The sequence below is a fragment of the Nicotiana tabacum genome, chromosome 17 (assembly GCF_000715075.1).
Source record: "Nicotiana tabacum cultivar K326 chromosome 17, ASM71507v2, whole genome shotgun sequence".
NCBI classification, from domain to species: domain Eukaryota; kingdom Viridiplantae; phylum Streptophyta; class Magnoliopsida; order Solanales; family Solanaceae; genus Nicotiana; species Nicotiana tabacum.
In genome coordinates this window covers 126604126-126628205 of record NC_134096.1, presented here as the reverse complement: position 1 = coordinate 126628205, position 24080 = coordinate 126604126, and the positions used below count along the sequence as shown (strand labels likewise).

Genomic DNA, 24080 nt, shown 5'->3' with positions numbered 1-24080 from the left:
GAGTATACTTTTATTTATTCAATTGTATATTTAACACACTTTTTTATGTGCGAGTTTGATTTTTTTATGAATCAAGCTTGCGAAAATTCTTTTTTGATAATAGATAACCGTGAGACTTGGACTCATAATCTTTGCTCTAGTATCATGTTGAACTATCTAATCCTCTCATCTTTAAAAGTTAGAGATCGAGCACACACTTTTTTAATTTGATTATATCATCAACTTGCAAGAGTTAGCTGACACAAGAAAAATAACGAGAAAGTGACTTGAACTATAGCAGGAAAAAAATAGGTAATTCTGAAAATGAGAAAATGTAAAAAGAAAGAAAGATAATTAAAAAGGTCAAGTGGAATTTTTGGCCCTTAGGACAATACAACTACTTATTCCTAATTATATATCCACAGTCTTGAAAAGGCACTGCCGTTAAGTGATTATATAAGCAAAAAAGGACAAGTAAGAGCTAGGTATAATTAGGAATGGCAGGAGGTGCGGGGTAGGTTCTGTCTGAAACTGCGCAATGTAAACCCGCCCCGCCCCATATAGGATTTAAACCCGCATTCACCCGCCCCACACTCCACCCACGTTCACCCGCCCCGCAAATTGTTTTAATAAAAATTCTTCCTTCTTGATCTCTTCTCCATCTTTCTCCACCTGCTTTTAGAAAGCAAACAGTTAAAGATTGTCCACTATCTCTTAAATGAAATTTTTAGACATATTTCAGTACTAGAAAAATTTCCATATTCTTCATATTTAATTCCTAATACTCTTACAACTTTATAGTTTATTTTATTTTTCGATAACAAAAGTAAATAAAACCTCAAAATGCGACTCATAATCTTTAGTTTCTCTTAAAACAGTAGTGTTAGTTTAAATCTTTTTACTCTCTGCTCGTGGCTATCTCTTGCTAGTTAAGAATTACTACATACTATGATTTATTGACTGTCACATCTTGAAGAATAAATATTTCAGGCACAAACATGACATAAAGATTTTTGATAACTGAAGGTAAGAAAGTTAAGCGATCATATATCTGAGAAATTAGTGTGGCTGGTAGTGTTTTAGCCTTTTAGGTTTTTAGTTCAAAAAAATTAAAATCTTGACCCGTGACCCGCCCCGCCCCGTGTTAAAATCTTTTTAAAAAATTAGAACCCGCCCCGCCCCGCCCCTCCCCCGCAAACACTGTAACCCGCCCCGCACCGCGAATGCTGAAACCCGCCCTGCACCGCACCCGCCCCGCCCTATTGCCATCCCTAGGTATAATTATCTAAACTTTGTTGCATATTTCGGTCTTCCTTGTCGGTCTGAAAACTTGGCGTACCACTCCAGATGACTTTGTTTTCGTTTTGTTAATCAAAATTAATTCCATCAGTGATAGGTTATACGTATCCCTATTATGCTTTGGTGATCTAACAAACTTAATGATAAGAACAAGATAAGGAACCTATTATACATTCTCAAATACTTAAAGAACAACAAGTCTCAGTTCGGGGACGTGGTTCAACTCTTCAAAGTCAAAGGAACAACAAAGGGAACAGATGGCCACCAGTTCCCTTGGTGACTATACAAGTCAACTCCTCACAGCTGTAAAGTTGTTGCCTACACATGCAACAGTGCAAAAACAGTGCAGCAGTCAACTTTATGGGGAATGCCCTTTACCTAACTTGCTTGCATCATTCAAGTGATGTCACAAATAATTTGTTAACATCAAGCAAATGTAAAACAAATCACTTTGCATATTCAAGAATCGATTAAGCATTCTCTTAAGTCTATGTCAATCTTGCAAGTGATTCTCAAGGGCATCAAGAACAAAGAACAACATAACGAAGAACCAGTTTCATGTATTGAGTCATTACATGTCCTTAGCTATGTTGCACCTTTGTTAAAGCACTTTACTTGTAATTCCTACTTAGCTTAGTTAGAAGCATTGTGTAGGAAATCTTTGTAAAATCATAAACCTTGTGTTTATGTCTTGGCTAGAGTTAATCGAGTTGTAAGCTTTGTAATAGAGTTATTACAAAGGGGCTTGTAATAGAGTTGTTACAAGTTAGTGAGGGATTAAGAGATTAATTCCTAGGTTACAATAGTTTGTAATCTGAAGTTTGCTCAGTAGTAAAGTTGAAATCCTACAAGGGTAGGTCGTGGTTTTTAATCCCGTGAGCTGGGAATTTTCTACGTAAATTTCCATTGCGTCACTTACTTACTGCAGTGTGCGTGTGTTCTGTGGGAACTTATAGAGAACCTGGTTCTCTACATAGTTTAGTGGACCCTTAGTCTTTATCAATTGGTATCAGAGCAGGTTCTTTCTAAAAGGTTAACACCTAGAAAGAATCTTTATCATGGCTGCTCCACCAAACTTCGAGGAAGGATAATCAACGTACAAACCACCTAGATTCAACGGCCAATACTATGGTTGGTGGAAAACAAGAATGTATGATTTCATCATGGCTGAGGACTCAGAGTTGTGGGGTGTAATCTGTGACGGACCTCTTGTTCCCATGAAAACTGTTGGTAAGGGAATAACTACAGTCCCAAAAATGAGAAAAGAGCACAACAATGCTGACAAAAAGGCTATTGAGAAGAATTTCAGGACAAAAAGATTCTTGTTTGTGGCATCGGACCAGATGAATACAAACGCATCTCAGCTTGTCAGAATGCTAAGGAGATCTGGGAAGCCCTTCAAACAGCACACGAAGGGACAACTAAGTATGAGCTCTTCAGAATGAAGGACGACGAGTCCATTCAAGACATGCACACTCGCTTCACCTCTATCATTAATGAGCTTCACTCATTGGGAGAAATCATTCTCAGGAACAAACTTGTTAGAAAAATACTTAGTGTATTACCTGGTTCCTGGGAAAGCACGGTAAACGCCATCACAGAGGCAAAGGATTTGCAGAAGATGACCATTGATGAACTCATTGGTAATCTAAAAACTTATGAAATGAAGAAGAAGAAAGAAAATGAGAGAACAGAGCCCAAAAGAGAGAAGAGCCTGGTTCTCAAGATAGACAATAATGACTTAGGAGGTGAGGATGCTGATATGGCATATCTCACAAAGAGATTTCAGAAAATGGTTCGCATAAATAGAGGTATCCCAAAGAGGGGCAGTTCAAGCAAGCGAAGAGGGTATGACCTATTTCATAAATGCGGGAAGTCCGGACACTTCATCAAGAACTGCCCTCTCCTTAAGCAAGACCAGTACAAGCACAACACAGACAAATGAGGCAAAAGGAACCAGGTTCCTGACAAAAAGTTCAAGAGAAAAGATGTCGCTGATAATGTTATGAAATAAGCTCTTGCTGCATGGGGAGACTCCTCCAGTGAATCTGGAGATGATGATGATCAAGGTGACAACTCCATGATGGCAGTAGAAAGTGAAGTAGCTGAATATGATTCCATATTTGTTCTAATGGCTAAATCAGATGAAGAAGGAATTGACTATGATGAAACTTTTGCTCCAATTACTCGAATGGAGGCCATCAGAATCCTTATTGTCTTTGCATCTCATATGGAATTCAAATTGTTTCAAATGGATATCAAAAGTGCATTTCTGAATGGCTTTCTGAAAGAAGAAGTTTTCGTCAAACAACCGCCTGTTTTCGAGTGTCATGAGCATCCTGAGCACGTGTTTAAACTTGACAAGGCATTATATGGACTTAAGCAGGCTCCTCGTGCATGGTATGAAAGGTTGTCCAAGTTTCTTCTACAAAATGGCTTTACAAGAGGGAAAAGTGACAACACTCTATTTTTGAAGAAATGGGGGAGGAACCTGCTCATAGTGCAAGTCTATGTTGATGACATTATCTTCGGAGCAACAAATGACACTTTGTGTGAGGAATTTGCAAGACTCATGGGAAATGAGTTTGAAATGAGCATGATGTAGGAATTGAATTTCTTCTTGGGTCTATAAGTCAAGCAAACTCCTAGGGGCACAATGATAAATCAGTAAAAGTACATCAAAGAGCTTCTGAAGAGATTTGATATGGAGAGTTCAAAGATCATTGATACACCTATTGTCATTCCCACTCGCCTGGATATGGATAACCCTGGTTCTCCTGTAAACGAGACTATGTATAGAAGCATTATTGGGCCACTTCTATATCTTACAGCAAGTAGACCAGACATTATTTTCAGTGTGGGACTCTGTGCCAGGCTTCAATCCAATCCAAAGGAGTCTCATCTAAAGGCTGCAAAGAGAATTCTGAGGTATCTCAAAGGAACGCAAGACCTGGTTCTCTATTATCCCTCAGGAGATAACTTTGACTTAATAGGGTGTGCTGATGCTGACTATGTTGGTTATCTGGTGGATAGGAAAAGCACTTCTGGTATTGCACATTTTCTGGGTTCGTGTTAATCTCATGGGGCACAAGAAAACAAAACTCAGTGGCCCTTTCAACTGTTGAAGCTGAGTATGTGGAAGCTGCCTCTTGTTGTGCTCAACCGATGTGAATCAAGCAACAGCTAGAAGATTTTGGTGTATTTTTTGATTATGTGCCCTTACTATGTGACAACACTAGTGCTCTCAACATGGAAAAAAATCTCGTTCAACATAAGAGAACAAAGCATATTGATGTGCGACATTACTTCCTCAGAGATAATATTGAGAAAAGGGCTCATTTGTATGACGTTTTGCAGCACAGAAGATCAAATTGCAGATATCTTCACCAAAGCACTGAGTAGAGAGTATTTTGAAAAGAATCGCATAGCACTAAGGTTGATAAAATCAAGCTGAGGACCTGGTCCCTTAATGATTGGTTATGAAGGAAATGTGCAGGTAAAATGGCTAAAAAGTGTTTTCTGGCAAAGTCTAACTCATCTCTATACCGTTGCAGGTAGACACGCATGACGATTACAAAGCAAACAAGTAGCCAGTGATATCGCATTTCAGTCAAAAGGATGAAGTCCACATTTACAAAATCTGTCAGGGAACTTGGTTCCTTTGTCACAGTTTAGTAGTTTCTATGTACTCCCATCCACATCTTTTTAACAGTTGAAATGGTGCCACGTCATTAAAATGTCAATCTTTCCTTTCTCTTATTTTTTGGGAACTCAAGTATCCTACCCGTTATAAAATGACCCGTCTACCCAACTTGATACCTTGTTCCTAACCAGTCCCTCACCTCTCTTAAATAACCTTTCTCCCGGTCACTATCATAATTGTTCACATCAAAGCCAAAAATTCTCTCTTTTCTTCAAACCAAACACTCTCTTCTTCCATCAAACACTCACTATCCTCCACCATGTCTGAAAATCTGGAAACTCAGACTGTTCCAAGTATTGTCCCCACTGTGTCTTCACCCATTGAAACCCCAGTGCTAGAGCCTACAATCCCTACACCATCTAGTCCAAACCCTAAGCTAAAGTCACAACCACCTACTGGTTCCTCTCCAACTCAGTCAAGTACTGGCTCTCATAGGTGTCGCAAAACCTCGACTCCCAAGAAATTTATGGCAACAACCTCTCCTTCTGTCTCATCGAATAAAATGGTAGAAGCAAATACAGTGGTGGAAAAAGACAATCAAGAAATTTCTGGTCGATCAGTGGAAGAAAGTTCTGAGATACAAGGAGTGGGTTGTAACAGTGATGAATCGGCAAAAACTACCCCAGGCCTTGATCTGCATGTTGCCGATTCTACAGGTAATACTCTTCCTATATCTTCTGAGTTTACCTTGGAATTATAAGAACAGGAGGTTATAGAAAATATGATGTCAATAGCTGTTGAGGGAAGTTTTATAGGGGATTATCAGGGTGTGTGTGAAGTCAATGAGTCTCAGGGGGAAGAAAATGGTATACAGGTAGAAAGTAGGGAACTGGTGCTTGTCAAAACTTTGGCACCTGACAGTACTACTGGGAAACCAACTGAGGGACTTGATCCCTCCACCCAAGAGGATCCCTCTACTTCTACTTGGGATAAAATCCCTGGTTCTCCACAAGAACCCAGGTCAGTATTGATCCCGCTCCCTCTCCTTATTTCTATGATGAGCCATTGTCCATTGTTGTTCCTGAAATGAGATCTATATCTGAGGAGGAGAATAAGGATAGAGAATATGACTATGACAATGTGGCTCTTGCGAGCTTCATCAGAGCTAGGAGTAGACAGGCAACTCCTCAAGATTCAACTTCTAAGAGACCTATCACTAGGTTGAAGAAGAAGGAAGCTTTTGAGTCAATTTTTAGGAAAAGCAAAGAAAAATAGAAGAAAAGGAGATTGGTGAAGGATGGGAAGATTGTAAATGAGAAGGTAGTGCCTCCCGCACCAGTTATCGATATTGATGATGAGGTAGAAGAGGAACCTGGTTCCTTAGTTCGTAAGTCCTCAGAGAAACTTACAATTCCAACGTCCAAAAATGAGTCATCTGTAAGTAGGATGGGTTTGAGCAATGTGGAGGGCGAAAAATATGATGAGAAAGCAGTTGCCCAGTCTGGGAAGAAAGTGACTGAAGATTTGGTTGAACAAGTGTCTGAGAAAATGGTGTCTGAGAAATCTGCTGAGAAAAGAAAAAGTTTAAGACAATCAGTAAAAAGGAAGGCTGGTGCTAGTGAAGAACCCGGTTCCTCCAAGAAGGCCAAGGTTGGTGCAACCCAGGATACTGGAAGGGAAAAATTGAGAATCCAAAAAGTGTTGTGGGGCTGTACATTTGCCTCTGATATTCTAGATATGTCAGGAATGCACCAATTGGTAGAGATCTGTGAATTCCAACAGTAGACACATATGTTCACAATGAACGGTGTTGCTTTTGTGATGGACACTACTGTACTGGGAACCATTTGGGCGTGCCCACTAATGGGATGTTCTCCATTGAGGGGGTCTGCTCTACAAATATCAAAAACTCCATTGTGAAGGATAAGGTAGTGTAACAAGGGAAACAGGTACACAAGAAGGCCCTCCTTCAGTGTACCAACTGCTATTCGAAATGGTGAACAAAGTTCTGCTCCCACGTGCTGAAAGACGCTCCATTACATCACGAGCAGACTTGGTTCTCATGGAAGCACTGGATGGATACACCACTATAAACCTGTCTGGTCTTATGATAGAGCACATGAATAAAGTAGCAGAGTTCAAGGAACGTAATCATGGGTTGCCTTACGGGTTTCTCGTCACTAAAGTGTTTGAATTCTTCAAGGTTCCTTTGGGACGGGCTAAAGTAGGAACTCACAAGCAATATTTCTCCAAAATCACCCTTGAAGAGTGTGAGTGCATTGATAGGAGTAGAGGGGTTGGCAGCAATTCGATCATTTCTCAGCTGATTAACGCTCAAAATAGTGTCACTGAAGAAATAAGGAAGCTGAAGGCTCAGAATGTCATTCTCGAAGGTTAGCTTAGTCAGACCCAGGAGGCAGCTGGTTCCAGTAGTGCCCAAAACACAGAGGTTGCCCGCCTGACAAAGGAAAATACTGCTCTCAGGAAACAGGTTGAGGACCCGAAGGAAAGGTTGCTAACCGAGCAAGGGTCTGCAAATGCCCGTATGGACATCCTTCTTAGAACCCTTGCCTCTTCCTTTGCCTCAAGTGCTCCCCCTTCTAGTGCTCCTTAATAGCCGTTCTGTTCTCAGTGTCAAGTTCCTAGTGTTCGTCCTCTATTTTTAGTCTTAATAATGTTTATGACAGGTACCTTTTGTTGTTTTTATTTTGTGGATGTTTTGGTAACAATGGAACTGCTCCCTGCTTAATTTTCAAAAATTAATGGAAGTTTCATCTTTTTGATGTGTATGTCTTGCTCTTTTGCTCTGTTTTTAGTCATGATTGTGTGCACACATGTGGCATGAGTTAACCAAGCTAGACTTCTTTTTACTTATTGCTTGCTACTGATCTTTTTATGCTGTCAAAATGGGAAAAAATAATTGAGGGGGAACAAGGTGGGGAACAGATTCAGGGGGAATACAGGAAACTGATCTACCATTCTGGTTCTTAGAGGGAACATCAATTATAAGTTTGTCATCATCAAAAAAGGGAAAATTGATAGGTTTTATGTATCCTTGTTATGTTTTGATGATCTAACAAACTTAATGATAAGAACCAGATAAGGAACATGTTACACATCCTCAAGTACTTAAAGAACAACAAGTCTCAGTTCGGGGACGTGGTTCAACTATTTAGAGTCAAAGGAACAATAGAGGGAATAGATGGCCACCAGTTCCTTTGGTGACTGTACAAGTCAACTCCCCACAGCTGTAAAGTTGCTACCTGCACACGAAACAGTGCAAAAATAGTGCAGCAGTCAACTTTATGGGGAATGCCCTTTACCTAACTTGCTTGCATCATTCAAATGATGTCACAACTGAGTTATTAACATCAAGAAAAGGTAAAACAAAACACTTTGCACATTTAAGAATCGATTAAGCATTCTCTCAAGTCTGTGCCAATCTTGCAAGTGATTCTTAGGGGCATCAAGAACAAAGAACAACATAACGAAGAACCAGTTTCTTGTATTGAGTCATTACATGTCCTTAGTTATGTTGCATCTTTGTTAAAGCACTTTACTTGTAATTCCTACTTAGCTTAGTTAGAAGCATTGTGTAAGAAATCTTTGTAAAATCTTAAACCTTGTGTTTGTGTCTTGGCTAGAGTTAGTCGAGTTGTAAGCTTTATAATAGAGTTATTACAAAGGGGCTTGTAATAGTGTTATTACAAGTTAGTGATGGATTAAGAGGTTAATTCCTAGGTTACAATAGTTTGTAATCTGAAGTTTGCTCAGTAGTGAAGTTGAAATCCTACAAGGGTAGGTCGTGGTTTTTAATCCCGTGAGCTGAGAGTTTTTCACGTAATTAAAACTCAATTGTGTTATTTACTTTCAGCTGTGTGAGTATGTTTTGTGGGAACTAATAGAACCTGGTTCTCTATATAAGTTTGGTGGACCCATAGTTTGTATCAAGTTTCTTGCAATTTTTCTGTAAAAGCCGGATAACCTATTGTTCAACTTTTTCTTAAACTATTAGATTTCAATGAGTTTTTTTTATTTTTTATTATATGTAGGAGGTAGGGGAAAATTATAAGATCCAAAATCAAACCCTCAGTAAATAAAATGATAGTCAACCAAAGTATTAAGATTCTCCGATGAATTTATTTATATTTCTTTTGTGTTTGAAGGAGAAAAGGATGAGATCTTTTAAATTCTTGAAGGTGGCGCTTGACAAGTATTTCGGGGGATAGAGAATAATTTCATTATTTATATGAAAAAGTAAGAGGGCGGAATATTTGAAATTATTATTTTTCGCAATTATATATGCCTTCACAAGTATGTTCTCTAGTTTTCTTTTAACGTCTGCAAATGCTGATACATTTGCACTTCTATGTGTCGCGTCCATGTCTCGTTTTCCAGTTGTCGTACCAAACTGATGAGTCTTTGAAATTCTAATTAAGGAGACATAATTTGAAGTTTACATAGGTTTATTAAAAAATACATGATTAATTAATCTTCCGTTTGTTTCGACAGAGCTACGCGTGCCACTTTGAATGAGAAACAAGCAGAGAAAAACATTTTTTGTCTGATGATTAAACTCAATATATAAAGGAGCTTGTGATATGGAATAGTTGACGGAGTAATCTAATAAAGTATGTTACTTCAATTATAAGGACCAAATACAAACAATATTCTAGATTATCCAAAACAACTCACTTTACAATGAATCTTGGACATATTCTTCAAAAAATCTGAATAGACTCTCGACTCTCTTTACTCTAAGTTCTAACTAAAACATGTATACAGAGTTTAATCTTGGCACAAACCATTGAATATAAAAAGCAACCAAAACCTACTTTTCGGCACACAAAAAATAAAAAATTATATGCAACCGGAACAGTAATCATTAAAGACCATAGAGTATTAATTAAAATGGGTGGGGAGGAAAAAGAAAGTCAGTACTACAGACATAAAAATACGAAGATTCAACAATGCATAGCAATGTGAAAATATTGGGGCTTTCAACCTTCTTAATATTGATAGATTTTTGATAAGTAAAGAATTTTATTTAGCAAGTAATTTTTATAAAGCAACAAACAGCAGCACATCCTGGACAGATAAAAAAAGAAGAGTACGAAAAGAAATTAATATTCTATAATTCCAAAGTATACTTCTACAATTATAATGTGGAATTAATAATGTAAGGATTAGAAATACGGAGATTATAACGTAAGAATTATTTATTAAGTGTGTGGGGGGAGATGGAATTGCTACATACGTTTAAGTTAAATGGGTTTTACACTTGTATATATATACTCGAATTACCTGAATACAGAGTCTTAAAATTAGTTCCTCAACGATCTTCATTATAATTTTGAGCTTCAGCATTCATTTTCTTCTTCTCCTCCATCTTCTTCCGCTTCTTCTTCTTCTTCTTCTTCTCCTCCTCCTCCTCCTTCTCCTTGACTGATCCTTTCTTCAAACTTTCTCAAGATTCAAGAACCTCATGACTCAACTTTCCTGGAAATAATAGATTTCAAGATAACCATCAATACCAAAGATAGGATCCTCTGCACCATTAGGGAAGCCATTGCCCATGGACATACCCAAATTGGTTATGTCCTATCATCAAGCCTAACCTACAACGACTATATAAGTAAAGGTTTCATGTTAAGGCTTGATTATTTGTAAAAGCCCTAAAGTCAATTCACGTTTCCTACAAAAGCTTCTTCTCCCTTTTGCATGTCGTGGCTCACTCACGGGCATCACCAACACTTTGACCTACAAAAAAGAAAATATTACTGACATGAGCTAAATTTGCAAATAATTAGAACCAAGAAACTTTAAAATTAGGAGTACATGATGCAAGAAAATCTACTATATGAAGTCAAAACACGATTGTTATAAACATAAAAGTTGGGTGTCTCAATTAGGCTGCGGTAATAAGCAATCTCCTGGGAATACACAATCGGGTATATCATACAAAGTATGATAATAGCTCCCACATGTACAATTAAATTAAAAGTAGTCAAAGCCAATCAATTATAGAATAAAGTTAATAACTAAGCCTAGAATACTAACCAAGATTAGATGCCCTATGTTCCACAAATAATTATATATTTTTTTCACCATAAAAAAAGGGGATATAGTTAGCCACCACAAACCAAGTCACTAATAGTAGAATGCAACGAAGAATGTTGCCCAGATATATCTTCCTAGAACACCTCATGGCAAAGCAAGAGAGGCAACTAATGCAAAGAGCTAAGCCAGTGACAAAAGTAAGGAAAAAACTGCCCAAAGCATGTAAATAACATATAATTATATTTTCAAAACATAAGACCACTCTAAGAATTAGATAATCTTGATCAATATGTAAACTCCAAAAGAGAGTTCTAGTAGTGAAAAAACTAATATCCTAGCAAGGTATGCATCAAGGATAAAGAGTATCCAATATTGCGTCATACTCTTTCACACATCAGGGTCATCAGGCATTGGGGCGTAAATGGCTGCAATGTTGCCAAGAAAGCATGTAGCTAACATACATAAAACTTTTGTGGACGTTGGCACCAACAATGCTCCCTCTAAGCTAAAGAACAGAACAACAAGAAAGATGGTCATATAAATCCGGGCAAGCATTTACATATGATGAAATTAAATGACTCATTTATTTCACTATTCCATAGTTAAAAGGAAGTGACCTAAAGACTGTTTGAATATTTATCGTTATAGATATTCATTTAGCACAATGCTCATTACCACATGATTTTATCATAGATTTTTTACTTTTACACAAAGCCGCTATACCAAGCTCACTTGAACATTAACACAAATAAAAAGAGATTTCATTGCATGAACATATGAAAATAGACAAACATGAGTGAATTAACACAAACAAAAAAATAGATTTCGATGCATGAACATTAGGGAATAGATAAACAGTCATACAACCTTAGTGAATTTACTAAACGAAGCCATAGTTGTACAGTTAATCGATCAAATTAAACTGAAAACTTACATGACATCAAGCATAAATTAGAGTCGATTGGATACTCTTTATATCTACTATGTTCTATTAAGGCATATTTCATCCTTATTGATTAAATATGTTGAGCGTGTTCGGTTTTCATGGCCGGTTCAAGGGTAAGTTTCCTAAAGCTTCTTCTTTAGGCCCCAAGTATTAAGGCCCCCAAAATATTGCTATATTAATAGAAAATGATGTGATGAAGTGATCCATTTGTTTCATCCAAATTAGTTATTTGTGTCAATACACTACCTTGGCTCTTATTGTCAAAAACCTTATTGATAGATATAAATATTTGAGTAGTTTAATTTAAAGTTCTAAAATATTAGTCAAAGTTGAAACTTGAAAATTTCAAGCAATTACTTAAAAACTTGAAAAGAAAATTTACTACATTCCTAATACTATAATCATACAAGGAAATAATAAAGCTTTTAAAAATTAATGTCTCTTTAAAAAAGAAGATTATTTTCTTGTAGTAAATTTTAATGTATTAAATAAAAAGGTCAAATAATTAAGTTTTTAGGTATAAGTTGAAATTACAGTTCTATCCAACATACACATTACACTTATGAAGGATTTTTGTATTGGAGTTTCGTTCTTTATATAATAATATAGATAATATAAAATTTTATAATTAAAATAAATACAAGGTTTCATTTTTTTCTCAATTTGGTTGAGGCTGATCAAATGAGTAAGTAAACTAAAGTTTCCATCTCTCGTTAATTTGATTGACGACTTCACTTTTCCAATTTTAATTCGATTTTTCTGAATAACAGTTTATATTTCTCATTAAAAAAATTTAAAGGAATTAATTCTTAAAAAGATTAATTTATATTTTTGCTTCTCAAAAACATAGAAATCGAAGTTTAAATGAAAATATAAGTGAACTTATGTCACGACCCCAATTTTCCTCCATAGGATGTCGTGACGGCACAGAGACTAGGTATGCGTAACAACATGCGGAAACATTAAATAAAAGCTTAAAATTTCACAACACCAACAATTTCATAAATAAAATCTGTAAACTCAATACATACACCTCCCAAAAACCTGGTGAGATATAAGTCACAAGCTCTAAGTACAGTACTGAACAATCCTATACATCATTGTCTATAAATGTGAAATGAAATAAGGAAGAACAGGATAGAAGGGGACTTTGAGGCCTGCGGACGCGGGCAGGTGTACCTTGAAGTCTCCAAATGCAACTCAGCGCACTAGTCCCATGACTGATAAGATATACTTGGATCTGCACAAAAATATGTGCAGAAGCGTAGTATGAGTACACCACAACGGTACCCAGTAAGTGCCAAGCTTAATCTCGGTAGAGTAGTGACGAGGTCAGGTCAAGGCTCTACTGGAGATAATAAGAAACAAAACGAAAGATATAACCATAATGACAAAGGGAATGAAGAAAATAAGGAATTTTTGGAAAGTTAACAACACAGAATCAAGACAGTTAATACAACACGGAAGGAAACAAGGATTTACACGTTAAGAAAACAAACAAACAAGGCAAATACAACAAATAAAGAAAGATCATCAAGGGCCACTACCGAGGTACTGTCTCGTAGTCCCAAATCATAAAAGTAACTCATAGTCATTTTCTTATATCACCACGGGAGCCTTTACATTTACTTTTAAAAATTATTTTCCTGAAATAGCACCCCCGCATTTTAGCCCACCTTATTATACCGCATGGCTTCTATTAGTTTCCCTACTAGCCACGCGCATCAAGCCCACCTTATCTCACCGCATGTGTTTCAACACCCAGACCTTATACCACCGTATGCGTATCAATATCACAGTATATCACAATTTGCACCACCCAAATAATCCTCTCAACAGTAACAAGTGTGCCAAAGCATAACAACTCAATAAAATGATATTTCACAACTTACACTTTGCCTCAATAGAGACTACGGCCTTTGCAACTCAATACCAAACTCAACAGCAAGATATTCCAAGAATAGCAATTTTAAGTAAGGACTCAACAGTTAAATAATGAATACGGAATAAAAGAAAGCAAGTAATTCAACTAAACATGTGGAGAAATTTACAAATAAGAGATACAACAAGTAGACATGTGAAATTAGACTAAACATGATGACTATAACATATTAAAGTAACTCAATTAAAGAATGAAAGGAAACTACATAACTAAAAACTGGAAATTTCACATTTAGCCAGTGTACGGACTCGTCACCGTGCGCACACGGCTTTCATATTTCACAATTATCACAACAATACCAAATTCTAAGGGGAATTTTCCTCACACAAGGTTAGACAAGTCACTTACCTCAAACCACGCTAAATCCATCAACTAGATGACATTTCCCTGGATTTTCCAACTTCGAACGGCTCGAATCTAGCCAAAACAATTTCGTACTATAAATATAACTATATGAAACTAATTCAAATAATGAAATTACAATTTTTGCAAAGAATTGAGAAATCTGTCCAAAAAGTCATCCAGGGACCGCATCTCGGAACCCGACCAAAATTACAAAAATCGCACTCATTCGATATCGAGTCCAACCATACAAGAATTATTCAAATCCGACCTCATTTCACATTTCAAAACCCAAAATTTAGCCTAAAGAGTTTCTATCATTGTTCCCAAATTTCAAACTCCAAAACACTAATTAAATGATGAAACTATTAATGGATTCGTGAAAATTAATCAAAAACGAGTTAGAATTCCTTACCCCAAAGTTCTCTCTGAAAATCCCTCGAAATTTCGCCTCACACTGAGCTCTCAAAGTCCCAAAATGAATTATGAAAACAAACCCTCGAATTTCGCCTTTTCTGCCCAGCGACTTCCGCTTCTACGGCCTATGGGTCGTTTCTGCGACGCCGTACCTACGGAAAATCCATCGCAGGTGCAGAAAACACTTAAGTCCCAAAATTCTGCTTCTGCGGACCATGGCTCGCACCTGCGAGCCCGCTTCTGCGGAGAACCCCTCCGCTTCTGCGACCATAGCCCAGGCCAGCCCTTGTCCGCATCTGCTATCTCCTCTCTGCACCTGCGGACTCGCAGATGCGAATAACTCCTCGCACCTGCGCTCCTAGCTAAGCTTGGCCAAAATCGCACCTGCGATCACAAGCTCGTTTTTGCGAGTTCGCTGACACCAGAAGCTGGAAAAGTTCAGCAACTCAACAAGTCCAAATTTCGATCGGAATTCAAACCGAATCACACCCGAGACCCCGTCCGAATATACCAACTAGTTCCAAAATTCATAACGGACCTACTCGAGGCCACAAATCACATTAAACAACCCAAATTCTACGAATCGCAACCCAAATTCAAGCCTATGAACTATGAACTTCTAAATTTCGAAAGCAACGCCGATTCATACCAAAACAACTCCGATTGACACCAAATTTTGCACCCAAGTCATAATTGGCATTACGGACCTATTTCAACTTCCGGACTCATGATCCAACCGCGATATCAATAAAGTCCACTCCGGGTCAAACTTTCCTAATTCCTCCAATTTTTAACTTTTGCCAAATCATGCCGAAACGACCTACGGACCCCCACATCAACATCCGGACACGCTCCGTAAACCAAAATCACCATACGGAGCTATTAGAGCCATCAAAGCTCCATTCCGGAGTCGTCTTCACACAAGTCAAACTACGGTCAACTCCTACGACTTAACCTTCCAACTTTGGGATATGTGTCCCATTTCACTTTGAAACTCACCCGAAACCAAAAATAAAATATCCGGCAAGTCACGTAACCACAATATAATATAAAGAAAGCATAAATTAGGAGATCGAGACTAAAATACTCAAAACGACCGGTCGGATCGTTATAACTTATTAAAAAGTTTATGGTATCTTATTAGATTTTAGCTTTAGGCTTCGTCAAAATTTACTAAACGAAATCATAGTTGTACAGTTAATCAATCAAACTAAACTGAAAACCGACGTAACATCAAGCATCAATTAGAGTCGACCGAATGCTCTCTACATCTACTCTGTTCTATTAAGGCACATTTCATCCATGTTGACTGAATATACTGAGTGTGTCCGACTATACAAACAATTCATCAAAATTTTACTATTTATACGCTGTGAACCAGCTATACTAAGCTCACATAGGTAAAAAAAATAAAAATGAAAACAATATTTCATTGCTTGAACATCAAGAAATATAAAAACATGCTTACATTCAAATAAACTCAATGAATCGTGAATCTCAACTTTTTGAAATTCAGTTATGTTGTCTGATGTTTTTGGTTCTAAGCTGAGTTAATTAATAATACTCTACAAGTAATTAGATTTCTAAAATGATATAGATAAACAAAAACGATATGGACTCAATGAATCGTGATTCTCCGATTTTATAGTTTAATTCAGTTTTTTGGTTCTTAATTTTAGTATTAGTTCCTTATCGTAAAACGTAAATTAAGTTTTGGTAGATAGAGAAATTGTCACGACCCAATTTTTCCTATAGGCCGTGATGACGCCCAACGTCGTCGCTAGGCAAGCCAACGGTGATCTAACCATATAATTGTTCCTTTTAATAATTCCAAAGTAGTTGAATTTCATTTATTAAGAAAATAAGGAGTAAAAAATTTAATAAAATAAGGCGAAAACCAATGTAAGAGCAAATGCAGTGAGATAAATACTCAAAAACCATAAAGTCTACTAGCATGTGTTCCAAGACCTGGTGTCACAAGTGTATGGGCAACTAGTAGAATTTACAAAACACTAAGCTATTGTCTGAAATAGAGTAGACAGAAAATAAAATGCAAAAGGGAGACTCCGGGTGCTGCAGGACGGACTCAAAAAGCAGCTCACCACTAAGCCTCGGGGTATCAGGGGTGCGTGCCGGAATGAATGCCAGATGCACCTGCCTCAAATCCCGCACGATTAGTGCATAAGTGTAGCGTGAGTACATAAATAACATGTACCCAGTAAGTATCAAGTCTAACCTCGAAGAAGTAGTGACGAGGGGTCGACATCGACACTTACTATGGGCTAACAATGAAATACATGAATGCTAAATAAGCATAGAAAATGTGGATAATAATATTAACACAATAGCAACAGTGATTAAATGATTCTTTAACTAATAGTACATTCCAAAAGCCATCCCACTAACACATACTACTTCCTAGTAAATCTCAGGCAACTAAATAATTATAACCTCTCGATTCATGAAAATAATATCAAGTGTGTTCGGGCTCCAAGCATTAACACGTATGATTTATGCCGAGGTCGTACGACCCGATCCAGAATAATGTGTACACTGCCGAGGGTCGAGCAGCACGAACCATAGATTAATCTATTATACTGCCGAGGCGTTCGGCCCACTCCACAAGAAGAGAGAATACTCTATGAACATCCGATTTAAAAGATATTACAAGCCTAATACACAAGGAAGCACAATTTCTATTAACGATCAAGTAACCCGCCAAAAATTAAAGTAAGTAAAATTCGGCCTTTACAAATCTTTTATCAAGTTTCAATATAATTTAGGCACTTAAATTAACAAGTAGAGTGTAAACGATACAAGTATTTCATGGTTCGGGTCCTAAAACTATCCGGACTTAAGCAACATTAGTAGCTACGCACGGACTCTCGTCACCTCATGCGTGTGTAGCCCCCACAATTAGAAGCAAATAATAATTGTAAACACCTATGGGGTAAATTCCCTCTTACAAGGTTAGGTAAGAGGCTTACCTCGTCTCAAAGCTCACTTTACGACCCACAAATTCACTCTAAGGCCTCAAATTGGTGCCGAACAATCCAAAGCTAGCCAAATGTTATATAAATTAATAAATGTATGCTCAAAAGTTAATAATTTAGCTATTAGAGTAATTATCCAACCCAAATTGGAAGATTCCTAAAATTCACCCACAGACCCACTTGCCCGAATTCCGAAATTTTTCAAAGATAATTGTTACCCATAACCTCACGAACTCAAATATATAATTTTTACCCTATTCCATAATTATTTTCGTGGTTAAATCTCATTTTTATCAAAACCTAGGTTTTTCAACTAAGCCCACAATTTCTACACTTTACATGCTAAGAATCTACCCAAAAATACATGTATTAAACTCATCTCATATAGAAATTACTTACCTCAAAGTGATAAGTGAAAACCCCTCTTCAAAGAGCTCCAAAATCGCCCAAGAGATGAAAGAAATGGGGTAACATTGCCTAAGTCCCGACATTAAAAGCCCTCACTGCTTCCAACAAATTCCGCTTTTGCGGACCTTGGGTCGCACCCACGACGCCGCTTCTACAGGAAAAGGTTCGCTCCTACGGAACACACACATCCCAGCACTGGGCGCACCTGGGGAAGGGCACCGCACCTGCGAGCCCGCTTTTGCGGCTCGCTTCTCGCACCTGCGACCTTTCCCACACTAGCCTTCTCCGCACCTGCGATCCCCTCATCGCAGAAGCGAATCCGCTTCTGCAGACACACTGACCCCCTACCCTTTCCGCTTCTGAGAGCGAGACGCCGCACCTGCGGTGCCGCTTCTGCGACCATTCCCATCGCAGATGCGAACGTACCAGATACAAGCCACCATTAGCTCTTCTCTAAAGAGCAATCAAGCTTCGTCGACCCTCTGAATCCTATACAGGGGCCCCGAGGTCTCGACCAAACATACCAACAAATTCGTAAACATAAAACAGACTCGCTCGCACCCCCGAAACGCGGAAAACAATATAAAAACTAAGAATCACAACCCAAAACCAAATAGAATCAACTTATGAACTTCAAGTTCTTCCAACTTACTCCGAACGCGCCGAATCATACTTAAACTACTCGGATTGACACCAAATTTTGCGTGCAAGTCTTAAATCACCATTCAGAACTATTTCTGCTCGGAATCTCAAACGGACCTCGATAACACCAAAACCTACTCCAAACCAAATTTTAAGAAGTTGAAAAACCTTCAATGTGCCAACCTTCAATATTAAGCGCTGAAACGCTCCCGGGTCATTTAAAATCCGATCCAAACATACATCCAAGTCCAAAATCATCATACGAACCTATTGGGACCGTCAAATCCCCGTTCCGAGGTCGTTTACAATAAATATTGACCAAAGTCAAACTTACTCCTTTTAAGCCAATATTAAGAAACTAAATGTTCCGATTTCAACCCGAACCCTTCCAAACCCGAACTAATCTTCCCCGCAAGTCATAAAATAGTAAAAGCATATACAGGGAGTCTTATTTAAGGGAACAGAGTTCTAGAAAGTAAAACGACCGGTCGGATCGTTATATAAATAGTTATTTTAACTTTAGTCTTTACAGATCTCAAAAAGGACATTGTTAAGTATCACAAACATGTAATTAGATATTATAAAATGATACAAATAAACCAAACCGATACAGACTCAAGGGACCATTATTCTCAAATTTCATAGTTCGGTTCCGCATTTGAAATTTTTGCTTCTACGTCATTAGATCCTTATTGAATGAACATTAGGAAATAAAAAAGGGTCTTACAAGCTTAGCGTTTAATAAACATATATAGTTAATCAATCAATTAAATCAAAAGTTGGCATAAAATCAAGCATCAACACTTCCGAGGTAAGTCAAAACTCAAAACATAAGGTGCTTTTATATTACATCAACACCAGAAGAATGAATCAATTAAAAAACTACATATCAACCTAAATCGTCGAAAATAACTAATTAGAGTAGACAGTATGCTCGAAAAAAAAGTTATTTTTCGAGAAAGAGAAGACAGACTCAAACGCCGAACAACAAACATGTAATTAAATGTTATAAAATGATACAAATAAACAGAAACAATAAAGAAAGGGCTTATATATGAACATCTCAAACAAACAAATCGAAAATCCATATCCGAAAACTGAATTTTATTGAAACCCAATTACATTACATAGTGGCTGCACTATTCGAATACTTGTCTATATTTTTTTAAAAGAAATACTACTATTCGTTAGCTGGAAATAACCAATGGCTTCTTTTTGAATTTAATGCATTATTTATTTGACAAGTACTATTAATAGTCTAAAATCTTAATTATTGTTAAGAAATGAGAGCAAACTAGAATAATATAGTAATGGAGACAAGATATATAGGAGGGAGAATGATTTTGTTATTTCTCTTCTTAGGGGTATTTTTCATAGGGTCAAAAGTTCCCTATTTATAAAGGTACAAATATATTCAAAGGTTATAAGTTAATGTACTTCTTAATTGAGTACATGAATACAAAGTACGTTAAATGGACAGACAAATGCATTCATCTCAATCACGTGCATTCATCTCATAACACTCCCCCTTGGATGTTTATTTAAAAGATAATGTGTCTCGTTAAGACCTTACTAGGAAAAACCCAGTGGGAAAAAGCTTAGTAAAGGAAAAAGAGTACACATATATTGTAATACACATTGAATGCTGCCTCATTAAAAACCTTACCAGAAAAATCTAATTGGGACAAAATCTTGGTTAAGGAAAAAAGAGTACAACGCGTATTATACTCCCCCCGATGAAAATTTTATTTGATATTTCGGAGACGATGCATTCCAATCTTATGTCTCAGCTTCTTAAATGTTGATGTTGGCAATACCTTTGTGAACAAATCTGCCAGATTATCACTTGAACGGATTTGTTGAACATCTATCTCACCATTTTGTTGAAATTCATGCGTGAAAAAGAATTTTGGTGAAATGTGCTTTGTTCTGTCTCCTTTGATATATCCTCCTTTTAGTTGAGCTATGCAAGTAGCATTATCTTCATATAATATCGTTGGAATCTTCGTTTTTAAAGAAAGACCACACACTTGTTGAATGTGTTGAGTCACTGATCTCAACCACACATACTCTCGACTAGCCTCATGAATAGCTATTATCTCTACATGATTGGAAGATGTAGCAGCTAAAGTTTATTTTGTTGAACGCCATGAAATAATTGTACCTCCACAAGTAAATAGATAGCATGTTTGAGATCCGGCTTTATATGGATCAAACAAATAACCTGCATATGTATAACCAGTCATTTGTGAATCGGATTCATGAGAATAAAATAATCTCATATCAATAGTCCCTCGGAGGTATCTAAAAATATGCTTAACACCGTTTCAGTGTCTTGTTGTTGGAAAGAAAAAAAAATCTTGCTAATAAACTTACTGCAAAAGTTATATCTGGTCGAGTATTATTTGCAAGATACATTAGTGCCCCAATTGCACTAAGATATAGAGTTTCATCACCAAAAAGCTCTCCATCATTTTCATGAGGTCAAAATGGATCATTATTTATATCAAGTGATCTCACAACCATCGGGGTACTCAATGGATATACTTTATCCATATAAAAGCGCTTTAGGATCTTTTCGGTATAAGTTGATTGATGGACAAAAATTCCATCTTTCATATGCTCAATTTGTAAACCAAGACAAAATTTTGAGTTTCCAAGATCTTTCATTTCAAACTCTTTCTTCAAACAGTCTACTGTTTTTGGAAGCTCCCCAAGAGTTCCAATGATATTTAGATCATCAACATGCACAACAATTATAATAAATTCAGGTCCAGACCTTCTTATAAATACACAAGGACAAATTGGATCATTCTTATACCCTTCTTTCAGCAAATACTCACACAGGCGATTATACTACATTCGCCCTGATTGTTTCAATCCATATAAGGGTTTTTGAAGCTTTATTGAACAAGTTTTCTGAAAACTTTTATTAGTTTCAGGAACTTTAAGCCCTTCAGGGATTTTCATATAAATTTCGTTGTCTAATATGCCATACACGTAGGCTGTGACAACATCCATCAGACACATATCAAGTTTTTCATGGACTGCTAAATTTATAAGATACCTGAAAGTGATTGCATTCACCACAGGAGAATATGTCTCCATATAATCAATGCCAGGTCTTTGCGAAAATTCTTGTGCCATAAGTCGTGCTTTATATCTAACGACTTCATTTTTATCATTTCGTTTTCGCACAAAAATCTATTTGTATCCCACTGGCTTTATTCCTTCAGGTGTTCGGACTATACGTCTGAATACTTCACGTTTTTCAAGTGACGTTAATTCTGCCTGGATAGCTTCTTTCCATTTTGGCCAATCATTTCTCTGTCTACATTCATCGGTAGATCTTGGTTCAAGATCCTTATCTTGTTGCATTATCTCAACAACAACATTATAAGCAAAAATGTTATCGACAATAATATTATTTCGGTTTCACCTTTTTTCCGTAGAGAGATAACTTATTTAGATATCTTCATTCTCATTATTTTCAAGTACCTGGACCTCCTCTGAGGTCTTATTATTTGTTATGTCACATGGCTCTTTTTGAGCAATTGCCTCTATATTATGATCTCCTAGATCATTTTCTCCTTTTCGCTTTCGAGGATTTTTATCTTTGGAACCAATTGGTCTACCACGTTTCAAGCATGGCTTAGACTCATTTGTATTTATAGATTGTCCAACCGGGACATCAATTCGAACAGGAGCGTTAGCAGCTAGAATATGTGATTTAGTCACCCTTGGTAGGTTAGTGAATGCATCTGGCAGTTGATTTGTAATATTTTTCAAATAAATTATCTTTTGAACCTCGTGTTCACATTGATTTGTTTGAGGATCTAAATGAGATAGTGATAATGCATTCCAATCTATCTCTTTTTACAATTGCTTATTTTCTCCTGCTAATATTGGGTATACTGATTCATCAAAATGGCAATTAACAAATCTTGCCGTAAATAAATCTCCAGTCATAGGTTCCAAATATTTTATAATAGAAGGAGATTCATACCCAACATATATCCCCAATCTTCTTTGAGGTCCTATCTTTGTGTGTTGTGGTGGAGTAATTGGAACATATATTGCACATTCAAATATTCTAAGATGGAAAATATTTGGCTCCTGACCAAAAGCCAATTATATTGGGGAGACTTTATGATAACTTGTGGGTCTGATCCGCACAAGAGCTGATGCATGCAAAATAGCATGGCCCCATGCTGAAATAAAAAGTTTTGTTCTCATAAGCATTAGTCTAGCAATTAATTTGAGGTGGTTGATCAATGATTCCGCTAGACCATTTTGAGTATGAACATAAGCAACTAGATACTTAATTGTTATCCCAGTTGATATGCAATAATCATTAAAGGCGTGTGACGTAAATTCACCAGCATTATCAAGATGAAGTGTCTTAATTACATAATCTGGAAACTGTGCTCTTAATCTTATTAATTGAGCTAGTAACCTCGCAAAGGTCAAATTGCGGGTTGATAACAAGCATACATGTGACCATCTTATAGATGCATCTATCAAAACCATATAATATATGAATGGTTCACATGGAAGGTGTATGGGCCCACATATATCACCTTGTATACGTTCCAAAAATGCAGAAAATTCAACTCCAACTTTAATTATTGATGGTCTAATAATCAGTTTTCCTTGAGAACATGCAGCATAAGAGAATTCTTTAGTTTGAAGAATCTTCTCGTTCTTCGATGAATGACCATGTGAATTCTTAATTATTTTGCACATCATATTATAACCGGGATGGCCCAACCGGTCATGCCAAATAATAAAATCATTAGTAAACTCCTTGTTTACTATGGCATGTGATTCAACTACACTAATACTAGTGTAGTATAATCCGGAGAAAAATGTGGGAAGCTTTTCAAGCACATACTTCTTTTTCGCTTTTATTGTAGTAATATAGAGGTATTCAACCTTTCCTTCATTGGTGGTTTCAATAAGATAGCCATTTTGGCGAATATCCTTGAAACTCAACAAGTTTCTTTGAGACCTACTACAATATAATGCATCATTAACAGCCAATATAGTTCCCCCTGATGGTAATATAGTTGTTCTTCCAAAGCCCTAAATTAATTTTGTACTACCAAATATTGTTATGATACTGGCTTCTTTCATAATTAAATAAGAGAAATATCTCTTATGTTTTAATATGGTGTGCGTCGTAGTACAAGAAGGCATATTTCTTCTTTATTATTCATACGGCCAAATGAAAACTGGAAAGTTTTCATATTCTTCATAAAGAAAAAAATACATCATAAGTAATATTGAAAATTTTAAGAACAAAAGAAACTATATTTAGGGAGGTAAATACTAACAATATAAAAAGTTTTATTCAAAATATGAACTTCATAAAATAAAAAGAACAATTATTTTTATCATTTTTCCCAG

At 36.8% G+C, this 24080-nt stretch overlaps 1 protein-coding gene across 1 annotated transcript; it reads left to right on the top strand.

Moving 5' to 3' along the window:
* The first annotated feature begins 3982 nt into the window (after positions 1–3982).
* LOC142172101 (secreted RxLR effector protein 161-like) lies at positions 3983–4354 on the top strand. Its single transcript, XM_075235875.1, has one exon. The coding sequence runs from the start codon at positions 3983–3985 to the stop codon at positions 4352–4354; it is 372 nt and encodes a 123-aa protein (XP_075091976.1).
* Positions 4355–24080: the final 19726 nt, after the last annotated feature.